The 16,635-nt window shown below is 34.3% G+C and overlaps 1 protein-coding gene across 1 annotated transcript in view; it reads right to left on the reverse strand.

Moving 5' to 3' along the window:
* LOC111051995 overlaps window positions 1-16,125 on the reverse strand; it is a 77,581-nt gene extending 61,456 nt beyond the window's left edge. Inside the window, exons 1-2 of the mRNA XM_039423160.1 lie at window positions 15,738-16,125; window positions 4,755-5,129 (exon numbers count right to left, since the gene is read on the reverse strand). Coding sequence (XP_039279094.1) covers window positions 4,755-4,887 — 133 coding nt within the window. The 5' untranslated portion in view covers window positions 4,888-5,129; window positions 15,738-16,125. The remainder of the gene's footprint in view (window positions 1-4,754; window positions 5,130-15,737) is intronic.
* Between the last annotated feature and the right edge of the window lie 510 nt (window positions 16,126-16,635).

Genomic DNA, 16,635 nt, shown 5'->3' on the forward strand with positions numbered 1-16,635 from the left:
TTTACCGAACAATAAAAGATGTTGGAAAAACATCTATGATTGAAGAATTTTCTGATTCACATTAATATTGCAGTTACGTATTGGCGTCTTCGATCTTTCGTAATAAGCTTCAATAATTATAATAAGACTCGTCATTCATCTTCAACTAGCCAGAATAGTAAAATTCTGTTTTAATGTCTGATATTCACATTTTCCAACTAATTTCGTGCCCGAATCCCAATTGGAATCCCACACTCCAGAAAAAATGTGTATAAAAAAGGTAAATCTTCATAGTGTGGCAACATGATTGTGGATTATAGAATATTTTGATACGAAAGATGAGGTTAAAATATTCATATCTTGTGAAAAATCTTAGCCCAATTGGCTAAGAATGATATGTGAAAAGCCCCATTGAACATAACATGGAGAAAACATAGATTTATTCTATGATCCTCAGTGACAATACTTTATCGTCATAAGTCAAAGTCAAGGTCAAATTCCTGCCTCTAATGTAGCTAGCTAGTCTGTTGCGTCATTCATTCTTCCAAGCCACCTAAAACAGCATTATTCCATGAGAACTAATAATAATTTTGAGAAGAGAAACATGTACCTGGGCAACACTAGCGATTCGAATCACGGTTCTGATTGCAATTGCTCAATCATCGGGGGAACAGATCGACAGACAGCCGTGTGATGCGCGATGCGCGGTTTTATCTCTCCACAATCGGCCCAGCCAGCCAAATAACTCCTCCATATAAGAAACTCGGTCTATGCCATTGTTATCCGTGCTGTTGTCTGCTGATTGCCTTCTCCTGCTTCTCTGATGCTCTGTTTGATTAGTTCGCGGCCATTCTCTTTCATTTCAGCCAATCAGATCCACTCCTTTCTCTTGGGAACGCTTTGTGAAATTGTGTTTGAGTTGGCAGAAGCCTATATAGGTCTTCTATGAGTCTCTGAAGCTATTATCACACGTATTAGTTCAATTAAATACCGGTACATGTATTTTTTTAAATAAATAAACTAGTTATCTAATATTTTTTCAAGCACATCATTCTTTTTTTCAACTGATGGTGATGCAGACAGGAACTCAGTCAGGGCTTGTGCATGGGTAGCCTAATGGTAGGGATAATAGTGGAAGATGAGCGGACCTACAGCTTAAGGTGGGTTCCAAACTACCAGGAAGTGAGTCTGCAGCACATAACTATCTCCAAGTTTAATAATTCTATTGCAATAACGTATGATTGAACATTTTCTGGTGAAGTTGTGATAGAGTCTGACAAATTAATTCTAGCCTATGTCTAATGTTTATATATAATTTTGTAGAAAAACAGTTTTGGACAAAGCCTGTTGTTCTCTCCTAGTCATAGCTACTTGATTTTTGATTGTATAAATAAATGAGTATGATAAACAAATAAATATGTTATAAATTTATTCATTCAATTAGGTGAGCTTTTGTTGAGAGCTTGAATCAATCACAAATTCCTGGTGTGTGATCCATTATTTTTTCCTGCTTTAATTAGCACAAAACAATATATTACAGAAGTAGAGTTTTGATATTCCACGGTCATGTTATATTTCGTGCTAATGTCTTAGTAATGTCAAGCTTTTCAACTATATTATCATGAATTTTCACCTTGAAATGTGTATTCTATTAACTCATTTGTTGCCTAAGAACATAATCAATTAGTGACACTTCAAGAACTAATACAAAAACGTAATACAAGAGGTTGCTATCAATCAGCGAGTTGAATAACTACGGTCGTTCAAATGACAAATTTGAACATGAGAAGTACAATTCTTGTGAGCTTCCAAACAAATTCTATGAGCCTCGTCTATTTGTCACTGCAGACATTGAATGACTCAACTGTTGTGTAGGATGCGGTGTCACTATTTATCACGTAAAAATTCAGAACAGGTAGTTTTGAAGACAAGCTCACTTGAATTCGCTGAAATATTCAGAACATTACTCATCCAATTCCATTGAATACCTCCTAAACTTCACATAATATAGTGAATCAGCCGGAAATTTCTTACTAAAATTATTCATGAGATTAAGCTACTGGATATTATTTGAGATATGCTATATAATTCTATCCTGAAAGTAGTTGCGTCTAAAAATAATGACTCAAGATGAAGATAACACAGAAATAATATGAATTCCCAAGAACTTTTCCCAGTTTATTGTATTGTATATAGTTCTTATAAATAACTAGTCCTAAACTTTCAACTACAGTAATAACTACTCACTCGTAATATTTGTCAATAATCATCCAGCTTTTTCCGCTAATCAATTTTAATTTTTTTAGCCTATATTTATGTTAAAATATAATCCGAAATTAGATCTCTGCCAAATGGAAGCCATAAGAATATAATATAAAAAACTGAATAAACTGTGAAATTATTCTTAAGTACTCGTACATGATCTATTACCATCAAATTCACTTTCATAATACTCTTCCAGGTCGGAGATACGAAATAAAAAATAATCTTTGTTTATTATTATTTCATTTATTATTCTTATTTCCACAAGAAAGCACTGAATGGAAGAGAAAAACTAAGGATACTCCTTATTGATTATATTCTTATGGTTTTCATTCGGCAGAGAGATAATTTCGGATTATATTCCACCATATTTATAGGCTATAACAAATTTATAATAATAATTAATTTACTAATAATGAACAAATTAATAACAAGAATGATGAATATGAAAATTAAGATGAATTATAATCTCTATATTATCAGAAATGAATCCTTGAGAAAGTCTTCCTGAAGGATTGACGGATATTATGGAAGGGTATGACTTGCATTCGTTTCTAATCCGGAAGTAAGGTGTGAATGTAACCAAGAAACGACTTATTGATTTTCACCTACAGAACTTTCCTGTTGTTGTTGTTGCTGTTCTTGTAGGCAGCTGTTTACTTTTTTGTCAGAGCTGTGGAAATTCTATTCGAAGGTTTTCGTTCTGTAGGTCGAGTTGCTGTGAGAAGAATAGCAAGGGCGCAACGCCTAATTCGTCTCATTATTGATTACGCTGATCCCTTCAATGCTATTCTGGGTCTGCCAGTGACTGAGAGGTTGGCTTTCATTATTTAAAACTTTTTATGACCTATATACTATAAACTTCATTCAAAGATACCACGAGACTTCTACTTTTCATGATAGAAAGTGGTATCGTGAATCAAAACATTTAGTTTGTGTAGTGAATGTTGATGTTGTGGAACTTTTCCATAATTGAATAGACTTAAAATGTTGTCAAAAATACACTTTAATTAAATAAAAATTAATATTTTACAGGAGCATGCTTTCGTGTAAAATATTAATTTTTATTTAATTGAAGTGGATTTTTGACAACATTTTAAGTCTATTCAATTTAGTTTTTCATTATCACTTTCCAGTTTTGGAAGGTTGTAAATTGTGAATATATGTTTGTGGGAAATATTAAAGAGAGATTCATCAGTTAAAACTCATCCTATAATCAAACTAATCAACATTCAACGACAACATCAATAACAATAATCATACAGTGTAATAGCTGTATGGTAGAAAGACTCCTGAGTAACCAAGGACACAAGAATAAAAATGAAAATGAAAAAGTACACAATAATATATGTTCAGAGAGGACAATCCTCTGTTCTAAAAACAGTTCACATAGTATGGTATGAATGCATAGACTCGATGACAATAGCAAACAATTTTGAAAATAATTAACAGTTATTGTATCACTATGAAAACAGCTTCATTGAGAGTGAGAGTGTAAATGATTGTCCTTGTTTGAATTTTAGTAGGTCAACTCGTGAATATGCTCTCTATATATACTGTACTATTTTATAGCCTACCGATGCACAAGTGTTTGATCTGCGACAAAAATGAAAGGTATATTTTGAAAATATCTTTCTGACTCATCTATAATATTGTCAGGAATAATCTTTAATCATGTTTTCTCTACTATCTTCATGAATAATTTTCTTCTAGATGGAGTTCAAAGAGAGCGTACAGTTTTCGTTTCCACAGGCAAACTATAACAGGTGAGCTATAAACACAGTCAGAATGTTTTATTATTGAACTTTTCTTATTTCGGTTTTGGCAACAGATTCTCACGTCTTCAACCGTTTTTCAATCACTGATCTTCAACCTCTCTGGTTCAGCCTTCAGAAGAATTGTTTCACGGAATTAGTTTTATACATTGTTTTAAACTGTTAATTTTTTCAATGAATAAAAATTTACTATTGACAAAGTCAAATAGAAGCAATTCTGCACAGCGTACTTGTATGTGCGTTCTTTAGCAGTAACATAGGTCATTCAACGACAATCCATATCACTAAGTACAGGGTTTCATGGGTGAGTTCCAAGGTGGCCTATATTATCATTCTATGCCCAATCTTGAACAAGCGTTTCAAGGGTGAGTTGTGATGCAATAGCAATCCTGAAATGGCAGTACTGTGTCCACCCACTCAATTCAGAAGCCAAAAGCACTCAACTGCTCTGTCAGCGGTAAGCAAAACAATGATCAATCAGTATTAATTGGGGCCTTGTGCAAATACCCTAGACACAAAGCGAGTCAAGTTGGACCGAGTTGGTGTGAGCTACTGTACTTCTGGCTACTGAGTTTATGTTTGAGGTGATCCTGGGTTTGTGAGCGTACTTCTAGTTACTCTTATGTGTGTGTATTTCTGATCACCGAGTGTTCATATGGATTTGTGTGTTTGTTTATTCCTAGTTACTTAAGTTTATGTGTTACTGAGATGAGAGTATGTGGACCTAGGCCTACTTACCTCGAGGATTGTCGAAGTAGCCCCATAGCGGCAGAATGAGAGCCGTCAGTGCCAGCCCGAAACAGGCGAGACCCAGACACGAGACCAGCGTCGAATAGAGCGCCTTGCTCTTCAGCCTTCCTGCTTCAGCCATTGCAGTGCAGCCAGTAGACCAACTTCATGGTTCAAATTCAGATCACCAGCTCAACTGATCACCGACTATGATCACTGGACCAACTTCATGGTTCAATTTCAGATCACCGGCTCAACTGATCACTGGACAGCACTTGCAACGCGCACTAACAACATGTCACACTATACGCACGCACGCACTGCACTAGCACACGTCGTAAGGTATTTGTCAAAACTTTTGTCGAGCGGCAATTTCGAGTGAACCTGTAAATGATAAGACATTTTCAAATTAGGTATACAAGGGGAATATTTCACTTTAAATAAGAGACGAAATGAGAGAAATAGAGTTGTAGACATAAGGTATAATGAGAGATCCTTTATTGTCAGAAAATGAGAGAATAACTTGAAGAAAAATTCTAACAGAAATGTAAAATGAAAATCTAATTTGGTTTTTAAAAATGTTATGAGGGAGCTTGAATCAAATAGATCGCATTATTAAATGGAAATAGCCTTCAAATTTTAGTATGTTGTGCAATCACTATAAACTCTTGAGGAATCGAAGAAGGTTATAGCCTATTCATTCTTCAACTTTTCAGGAATTAATTATTCAAATGAGTATAATTTGTGGATTTTTTATGTTCAGTTAATGGTTTTGGATGTCACTATTTCATATAATTATCAACAGCAGATGAACTGTTAAGTTTGGCGACCCATTTTCGGATGTCAAATCTTCAGTAAATAGATAAAATAAATACACTTTTAGTGGAGAAGTCCACAAAGAGGTTGAAATGCTTACAATAAAACGATAGATTAAAGAAGATCTGGTCTAGTATCTGATGAATCTTTAATGAGTCCTTAATGAATCCTTAATAAATCCATAATGAGTGTACTTCTAAATAATCAAATTGTTGAGTATCATCAAAGAAGGCGGAAACACTTCTTAGTTCTTCATCCCATGGTATTACCAAATAAAGGGCATTGGTATATGTCATATCAATGGGGTTTAACTGTATATAGTGAAATTATATGCTGTACAAGTTATCGTTCATTTAGACACAATAGAAGTGTGATAGCTATGATTATAAGTTATGCAAGGTAAAAATGAAGAATAGAGAGTCAGGTATTCAAGACTGAATAGTTTCTATTTTTTCAATTTTTTTGAAAATGTTACTTCGAGGGACGGAAATAGAACGATTTCTTGAACAGTTCTAAATGTAAATTTGTTAAACTTGAAACAGTAATACACCTAATGAATATGCTTTGCATAAGTGTTGCTTGGAAGAAGCATACACAAAAAATGTAGTTAATGAAGTATGAAGATGAATAAATTCAGAGAAAGGCTACACAATTATCATACGAGCATGCTGAGTAATAATCAACACGGCAAAGTAATTAACAAGTTCCAAGTGTGGGTGTTGAATATTTTCCATTGCCAAGGTAGCTTTTCTCATCTCAACTTTTGTATTCTATTCAATTCTGTATTTTGGAAGAAGGGCAATTCCTAAGGATAATGCTTTTGAGGTCATAAAAGAAATATTTAAAAATGAAAATGTAATTATGTAAAAATTGTATAACTTGGGGTTCATAATTTCGGGAATAATTTTATAAATTGTGTATGATATGCTCATTATGATGACTCAATGCTCTTCAACAAATATATACCTCGATCAGAGTAACAAATTCGACACATTATATTTCAGGTGCAGTATACTAGATTATTGTAACTACAGTACAACTCAGAAGATCTGATTGAATATTTACAGGTCAAAGCTCTATAGCTGTATTTAGTAGACGTATTCACGAAGTCTATTCCTGTGGTGAAAGTAAAATTATGAAAACTATTAGGCAGACTATGAAACCAAGACTATCAGAACCAGGTCAGAAGTAGGTCAACATGGTGGTTGGCCATGAAGATGTGTTTTCCATTACATGTGTGCTAGTGGAGTGAATGAGTCAGTTGTTTATTCTCACTTGTTTATTGTAGTCGAGCTACCTGTTTAGCCAATTAGTGTTTAGTCCTACCTGCTGTAGTACACAGCACTTGATTTATCACCTGGGAAAGAAGTACGAAGACCAAAAACTCTCTGGATAATTGAATGAATAAAATCCTGTCTTTAGATCAATTTCTGATAACTGGAACAATATAATTGGAATTGATTTATTGGTTCACTGATTGAACTATTCTGTTCAATCGTTAATGCATCAGTTCTAGCAGAGTCATATATTTATCAGATGGTCATAAAGCTCAACATAACAATTGAAGTGAGGGTCATTCAATGTAGAAACAAATTATACTAGGATCTGCTGATAACTTTTTGGTTTAGTCTGTGAGTGCTGTATCTGAATCCAGTTTCATGCAAATTAGAAAGTTCTATTTTACAATAGTCAGTTATACTGAGTAATCCTATTAAATGGAATCAATAACCAATAACAATACATAAACTATTCTATTCCTGTATGGCAGGATTTTTCCTATTCTACATGACTTTTCAACACTTATAATCTTTCAACACTTATGATCTTTCAACACTTATAATCTTTCAACACTTATAATCTTTCAACACTTTTCAATCATGAGGAATCAGCCTGGCTCAATTTGAAACATTTTGTTCATGCAAATGTGAGAATTTCCCTATATGAAGATAAAAGTATTTCAAATGTGAACCCAATCCTAAAATATAATAATGTGATAATTTTAAATGTCATGAAACCATCTAAATCTAGAACTATATGAACTTGATACTCTATTGTAAAACTTCTAAGGACCGAAATTGCCTTTGGAGGTTTGTTTCGAATCGAAAGAGGGCTCCGTCGAGATAAGTTATGCGTGATTATAACAGCTCAATATCAAGCCAATGTGTACCGGTATTGTTTTTATGACATCTGTTCATGAAGTCTTGCAATACAGTATCAAGTTCATTTGGTTTTAGATATGGATGGTTTCATGACATTTGACATCATCAAATTATTATATTTTGGGATTGTGTTCACATTTGAAATATTATCTTCATAAGGAAATTCTCACATTTGCTTGAACAATTTCCAAGCCAAACAGAGCAAAAGACTGTTCTTTTGAGAAGTATCATGAATTAAAGCTGGGCAGGCCTGGCTTATTTCAAAGAAAATGCTCTGAATTTGATTCTTTTCACAGCATTGAAACAAGTTTCAAGCAGGAAATGAAGGAATTGGAATTGAACAATATTATTTATATCATTTCATTGCCGCTTGACTTGAGGCGCTGATGTTTTGCCGGAATTCTCTCAACTTCTGAAAGTAATGTTCAAGGGAGCATTCAATATTATGGCATTCTCCAGTAAAAGTTACAAGTTTTGTTCAATTGGCAAACTAGCAAGAAGTCGCCGGGCGACGCCTAGAATGCTAATGAAGAGAATTTCTATTCTCTCGTCTGGAAATTCTGTCGGATTGTTGCTTTCTCTCCTACTTTGAAGAACTTCCGGTGCTTGTCTTGCAAATAAACTGCATTCCGCCTCTCATGATTAATGTTTGTTTATCGATGGCACTTGGCAAAATTGTCACCATTTCCAACTTAATCAATTTATTAGTGAGTCATACTGCGATCCTGTTCTATCTTCCTTATGAAATCTCAGAGCTTCTGTGAAACTCCGATGTATATGCTACTCTAGAATCGATCTGTGTGATTAATATATAGTTTAAATCATTATGAATTACAATTGTGATGAATCATAGTATTGTTGAATTATGATAAATCACGATTGATACCAATATTATGATAGTATACAAATTGGAAGGATTTGTAAACTTGGATCAATGTAGCTAATTGATACCTATAGAGGAATCCTATTGATACCTTTAGAGGATTATGTAAAGGATAAGCTATATTCTCATATTAGTATAGAATAGCCATTCTATAGAATAAGAGTGCTCAATTATGAAACAATTCAATAATAAATTCTAGAGAATAATTGTGGCATGATAATGTAAAATAATATTTTATCGTCATACATGAGGCAATTAGAAGATGATGGCGTCTAGTTTGAGGAGTCCGGTCTCACAACATGTCAAATTTCATGCAATACTGGAAAAACGCCAATAAATATACGGTTATATGATTAATATAACATAAACTATTGTGATTAAGAAAATATTAGTTATTGTGTAGGATGTATTATTTATAAGTATTACAGAGATCTCTGCAATAACTCGTACTGATCCTAGAAATAAGTTAATTATAACTGACAAAATTATAATTTATTCATCGTCTCATGTTGAGATATGTGAATAGTTGAGAGATGATTAATTTTGGAAAGATGAATTTTATAGATCTATTTAAATTTTTGATACGGAAAATTTAATCCAAAAATTATTAGAATAGATTATAACTTAATTTCCAACGCTATCATGTTCAAAACCTAATATAAGGCATCTAGGAGCCAATTTTCCACGTCAGTAAGTTACAAGGAAAATCCCCGGTGTATTGACGTAAGCGATAAAATATGAATATCTAACTACAGCAAGCGGCGTTTAATAGATTCTGGTCCCTAGGATCCAAAGCGCCCACCTGTTGAGATGATTGATGTCAGATAGTCGACAATCTTCTCATGTTTGACAGGCGGATCTCTATCTACGAACAACAATGGATCGAACAATGTCGAGTGAGAACGATGGACGAAAAAGTAGAAGAGAGAATATGAGGGAGAATTTAAGGGAGTATGAACTATGAAAAGAGAGTATAAAGGGAGTATGAAGGGAGAATATGAAGAGAAGTTAAAGGAGAATATGATGGAGAACTATACTCTGTACAAAATAACTTTTGACTTGAGATGAACATGAGCAGCAGAGAAGGCATAGAGCGGTAGGGATACAACGGCGGCGATGTTACCGTTTGAACCGGCCAGCGTTCTCTAATTTAGTGAGTATTGAAGCGCTCAAGTTGAACTTACGAAGTTTTCTCTCTGCAAGCACTGACTCTACTGATTCTAATCGACAAATTGGCAACTGCGCTTCCACCTATGACGCTATCCATCACTGTAATTGGCTGATCTCCCTCCGTTTCTCTGTGCCGCATATTCCTCCAAGTAAAAAGTAATTTTGTACGGAGTATAACGAGCAGGCATTTTCGGTATAGGGGAATTGAGAAACGGGAATAGAAGAGTGAAGATCCGGAAAAAGAGAAAATACAGGTAAATGATTGCGAAGATGCACTTGATATGGAGGAGCTCAAAGAAAGACATGGCATGTGAGAGAAAGAAAAGAAAGAAAGAAAGAAATATTTATTGCCAAAATCATTAAACAAACTTTACAAATGTGAAAAATATAAAAATTTTCATATACAATACATTGCAAAAACTTAAAATTAAAATATTTTCCATTTAAAAATCGATTATAATATTATCATTGGCGTTACCAGCAAAACTAAGTAGTTTGAGCGATGGCAACGAGTAATCAGTCGGCTATAATTAGTGGCTTGAGATTCAGTCGAAAATAGAAAAAATAGAAGAGCATGGAAGCCGAAAGGAAAGAGAAAAATGAAGCAAAGGTGAGTGGAAAAAGAACTGGAAAATTAGAAAGAGAGAATTGTATAGAAAAAATCTGGTGTGGTACACTCACACAACTTTCCTTGCTCATATTTGAAACTACGATCAGACTTCTGTATATGTGTACTTATGATTGTTTTCAGAGTACTTTTTCCTTTGTGTAAATATTGTAAAATTCAATGATTTTTCTCAGTCGTCATTTTTTTAAAGTCGTAAAAACAGCTGTTCTACAGATGAAATATTTCGACTATGTGTTTTTTATGAACTGCGCTACCTACCTACCTCATGCACGAGAAGGAGGTTACTAAGTCCATTTCTCAAGGATGGGGTGGACCACCCATTAGTTTCCATTAAGGAAACTCATGCCAGTTGATAAAGCTGATAAATAACTATACAGGGTATGAATTTGAAAAAAGTCTTTTATGAGAAAGTCGTGAAAAACATGTTTTTTTAGTAATTATCCGCTATTTTTCTCAAGAATATTATGGAGCTCCTGCAATTTTCCCAGAAATGAGACTCATGTCAGTTGATAGGGCTTATAAATAGCTATCCATGGTATAAATTTGAAGAAAATTGTTAGAGCCGTTTTCGATAAAACCGTAAATAACATGGTTTTTTAGTGATTTTCCGCCATTTTTCTCAAGAATATTACGGAGCTCCAACAATTTTCCCAGAAATGAGACTCATGTCAGTTGATAGGGCTTATAAATAGCTATCCATGGTATAAATTTGAAGAAAATCGTTAGAGCCGTTTTCGAGAAAACCGTGAAAAACATGGTTTTTTAGTAATCATCCGCCATTTTGAATTCAATTTTATTGAATTTCTCATTGTCGGATCTCATGGTATAAGGACCTTCAGTTTAAAATTTCAAGTCAATCGGTTGATTAGGAATGGAGTTATCGTGTTCACAGACATACATACATACACACACACACACACACACACACACACACACACACACACACACACACACACACACACACACACACAAATCATGTTTTTGGACTCAGGGGACCTTGAAACGTATAGAAAACTTGAAATTAGGGTACCTTAATTTTTTTTGGAAAGCAATACTTTCCTTACCTATGGTAGTAGGGCAAGGAAAGTAAAAATGTTTCAAGAAATTGGGGAAGTAGTACCTTATAATGCTTTAATATGTATTTAGTTATGCTATGTTTATATTGTCATGTTTCTCCAAGATAGCTGGTTTTGTGATCCTTCTTATATCTACATACGCTACTTGAATATTGAAAGAGAAAATTGAACAATGCCATATTAGTCGAAACTCATATTACTTCTCTCAAGTTTGAATCATGACTTTTTGATTTAATCAAATCAATATTTTTGATTTAGGGTACCTTAATTTTTTTGGAAAGCAATACTTTCCTTTCCTATGGTAATAGAGCAAGGAAAGTAATAAAAAGAAGACCAAAGGAAACAATGAGTAGTGACCGAGAAAGGGTGAGTAACACAATAATTTCATGTGCTGTTTAGGATAAAATAATGTAAATTCGAGGTAAAAGATGTGGAAATAGTGAATGATCGTGGAAAATGTGGGTTGGGGTAGGGAGAAAATGGGAAAAATAAAAATGATGAGAAACAAAAGTAAATTATAGAAACTTGTATATCAGGTAAGTTGAGTATATGAAAGTAAAGGAAAGTATAAAATAGAAGAAAAGCATCTTGTAACAAATTTTAGTAGAACACGAAAAATAAGAGAATCTAGTAAGTTAAGTGGGTCGTATGGGAGTACTGAATATTCAAGGTACAGTATTTAAGAAAAAATGTGGAAAGAAGAGATAGGTGAGAGTTTGATGTATGAAGAAGGAATAAGAAAAGAAAGGAGGATGAAAAGCTCAATAAGAAATGAGAAATAACAAAAGGAGGTGGGTGATTGATTAAAGGAAGATATAATAGTGACAGAGGTAGACCAACGAAGTTTCAGAGAATAGTAATATGATTGAGAGAGATACTCTACTATAACGAAGTAGTAGTGAGTGTGAGAGAACTGCAGCTAGCTTGGGAGAAAAAGATCAATAGTCTGATTGAAGTTTCTGATAAGAATGGAGAACTGTAGAACTTCGTTATGTTGGCATCAATTCGAAAGAGACAGAATACAAACTCTGTCTCTTCCTCATCGGTGTGATAACGTCATCTTGCACTTGGTCGTGAAACTCGAAATTAAAGAATCTAATAGAACCACGATCAAGCCAGCGCGCTAAAAAGGCCATCGACCTTTCAGCATTGTTGGATGCTGCGGGATGATGGCTCAAGTCGTTATGCTCTTTTGCTGAGAACATTAATTTGGCAACTTGTTCGTTATTTTCATACTATTTGACAGACACATACTCGAACGTGATTCTTATAAATATATTAGCATAAAACATAGCAGGATTTGCTGGCTCTCCTAGCTTGATATAATTGAATATCAAAAATTTAGACCAATGCCAATATTGAAAAGGAGACAATCTAGTACTATACATGTTATTTCTAATAAAAACAATATGAAATCTTTTAGTAGGCTACCCTCTTATTAAAAACTTTGAAATATTTTAATGGAATAGAAATATTTTACAGTTTTTAAAAAAAGGTACTAAAAGTTTTTATATTGTTTTTATTTGAATCAAGTAGCGAAGTGAATCTATGTTATTTCTAGTACATACACTAGCAGTTAGCTCAATGAAATATATACGTGAAGAAATATGTATTCCTACAATCCAAGCTCATTTTCGATGTGTGAGAATTTAATGACTTCTTTTATCTGTAGTCTTGATAACTCTTGAGTCACCGAAAACATAACGGAACTAAAGTTTTTTGTGGTTTGAAGGAAATAATAGGCTATAGGTACTCTGGTTAGATAAACATTTTCTCTGTTAACATTTTTTACCTGATGATTTATAACCCATGCTAACTAACAACCCATGCTAAGTAATACTAACTCGACAACCAGAACAATTAAAACTTGGGGTTTCGAAGTGAGGAGCATCATCCATTTAAGGCAAAAGACGATAGATAAAGGTCAATGCCTCTTGGTCTCTGGCCGAAAATCATGTGCCACTTCTCTGTAAATGAATGATTTTCATAAATTTGATTCTTGTGAAAGTAAGGAAGTGCGAACCAGTGAGAGTATTGTCCAAATTTAGCACTCTCTCTATGAAAGCTCCTGATTTATGTAAACAATAGGCATATTATTGATCTATTATGATATCTAAAAGTACCTATTCACCTTTATAAAGTTCGAAGAAAGGTTTCAAAATCAATGCGTTTTGAAAATATGTTTTATTTCGCTTAAATCTGATTATGATTAATAGGAACTGTGTTATCACATTGTTATCAAGTAGGTAGTCATGTACTTCTCAAGGAATTTCAAATCAGTAATAGAATTAGTCAGACTAATTTCTCATGAAATTTCTAACGACTATTTACATACTTTTCATATTTTCCCCGATTCAGCAAAAATATAAGCTGAAAATATTTCATGGTGTAATATCATGATATTGATAATATAATTATTATGAATCATTGGTTAATGATTTTTGTTTTTTGATGAAAATGAAGGCGAATTTCTAGGAATCTACTTACTCAATTTATTTCACACGAAATCAGATTGCATACTTTATAATCTACTCATGGTAGTAACGTAGTATCTGAAGATTGTTGGATGGAGCAATATAGCGTGACACGTATCATTTTGGACTGTTTGGCACAATTACTATAGCTATCGGGGTCGTTTATACAAATCGATAACTGCTGAAAGTAACTGTTCCCAAAATGGAAAGTGGGTCTTTGTTGATATTAGCCTAACTTCAATTATTAATTTATGCGGCGTTTTTTTTTTTAGAATAGGCTAACATTCATTCTGGACTTATTCTCTTATTAATGCAAAAATAAGAAATAATAAAAAAATGTTATTATGTGTCATAATATTTTAATTGTTCAATGTTGTTCAAAAACATGATTTTGTGTATTAATCACCCCCACAGTCTTTAATTAATAGTAGCATTAAGTATGAGATTTAGCTGCAAACAGATTTTTCAAAGAAATAATTTCTCAGTGTTCCTCCATTTTTCAACATTATTTCCACGGAGATTTCAGGATTAGTGATAATACATCAGTAATTTTCCTCTCTTATCCAGAGAGTATTAGTAAAGAGATTATATAGAATGAAGTTGTAGAGTATATACTACACTCCATACTCTCTGGTCTTGTCTCCTTTTTCCCCTCTTATCATTACATTAACTCCTATTCTATCCCTCATAATAGAGAAACAGGGTAGAACCCTAACAACTAATCTCTAACAATATGTTGTTAATTTTTCTAGTAAACGTTGTATGCCTATTATATTTCTCTATGCTCTATCACCTATTACTAGTAGTTCTGTGAACAGTAGACCTCACGCAGTATTCTCATCCACAAGTACCTGATTGAAACTATAGACCTTATGGAAATACAGCAATAGACTGGCTTCTCCACACATCTGTGTAATCACTTGTCAGCTGATTTATGATGAATAATTCTATAGTCTGATTTTCACTCTGAAAATGACGTATGAAGGAGGCTCCTTTTTCCTTTTATATTATCCTTGAAATGCAAAATTTCCAAAAACCTTGTTTTATACGTCGACGCGCAATTAAAAAAGGAACATACCTGTCAAATTTCATGAAAATCTATTCCCGCGTTTCGCCGTAAATGCGCAACATATAAACATTTAAACATTAAAAGAAATCCCAAACCGTCGACTTGAATCTTAGACCTCACTTCGCTCGGTCAATTATTTATATCGATTATGTTTTTAGAAATATTTGTCCTCATGAGCAGGTAGAAGGAGAAATAGGAAAAACCTCACTGTTTGGCATCAAGGTAGCCTACTGTATTTGCAAAATTGCCGCTTGACTTGTTCAATTTTTAATTGAATAATTTTTTGTTGTTTTGTAAAGTATTTCAATGAAACAAATAATTCATTTATCTATTTGGAAATCTATTTTCCAAGTAAATTAATATAGACAGAGAAAACTTATACGATTGTTTCATTTTATGGTAATATAGGCTGTTGGCCACAATTCATCAAATTAATATGATTTTAATGTTCATGCATCAAACTAGCTAATGTTGATGTTATTCAAAACATTGGCGCGCAGTACAACCCACTCGATCTGTCAAGTGCAAAGGTATGCGTCATTAGGCTCGAAAACAAGTTTACTTTGCGCGAGAGAGATAGTGTGCAAGAGAAAAGCACCGAGCACACGTAACTCATATCAGTGAGAGAGATGAAATAAATTTCTCAAGGCCGCAGAGATGCCAAACTAATCAGTTTTTATACCAATTTTGGCGAGATGTTTTCGAAATAATGATTACCTGTAAAGGGTTAGTGGTGGTGCGGAGTACAGTACCGAGCAGAAGCCAGGTACAGTCAGTACCGCGAGTAGGCCCAAGTCAGAGCGCACAGGTAAACGTGGAAGGTTAGGTCTGTTGTTGATATGTTGTTACGTGGTGGAAAGCACTGCTTGAAAGGTGTAGGCTAATGTATGATAGAAATATAATTTAGAAAACACTTGGGAACACTTGAAAGGCACTGCACTGAATTGTGGTGGTGGGGAGAGCGTGAGAGCGAACTCGCGGCACTAGAGTAACTATTTTTTGTGGAGCTACGGCCACGAACACTACGTAACACACCTCGCTCCAAGTAGTCGGTTTGCCAACTGGTAAGCTCTGTGAACTCTCCGCCTAGTCGCTGGCTTGCTGCTCACCGTTCCACCCGGTGACTCTACCTTGGCCAGGGCGGTGGTGGGGCGGGGAGTGGATTCGATACAACTTGGTGGTGGGGTGAGAGTACTACGGTAATTTAAAACTATGCAATATATCCTCACCGTCAGTCCGCAGCAGTGAAGGTATAGTCGCGGCCACCACCATGAACCTCACTTACCTACAGACGGACACGGACACGCCACCGTCACGTCACGTCTACCTTGACCTTATCATCTGCTCTCTCCGCTCTATTTTTTCCAATCTTTCACCCCGATGATTTCCTTCCGGCATCAATATTACGCCAGGTTTCTTCTCTCGTCACGACTGCAGCTGCAGATCTCTGAAGATTATTGCTATCATTATCTATTCATCTACTTGAACACCTCAGAAATCTTTTGATTTTAATTTATAATAGAAATTTTTTCCACGCTGCTGTGTATTTTGTTTGTATAAAAAGTAATAGGGTTCTACCTTGTGGAAGGTGATTCATTGATGTATTTTGCGTTTA

This window comes from Nilaparvata lugens, chromosome 3 (assembly GCF_014356525.2).
Source record: "Nilaparvata lugens isolate BPH chromosome 3, ASM1435652v1, whole genome shotgun sequence".
In the NCBI taxonomy this organism is placed as follows: Eukaryota; Metazoa; Arthropoda; class Insecta; order Hemiptera; family Delphacidae; genus Nilaparvata; species Nilaparvata lugens.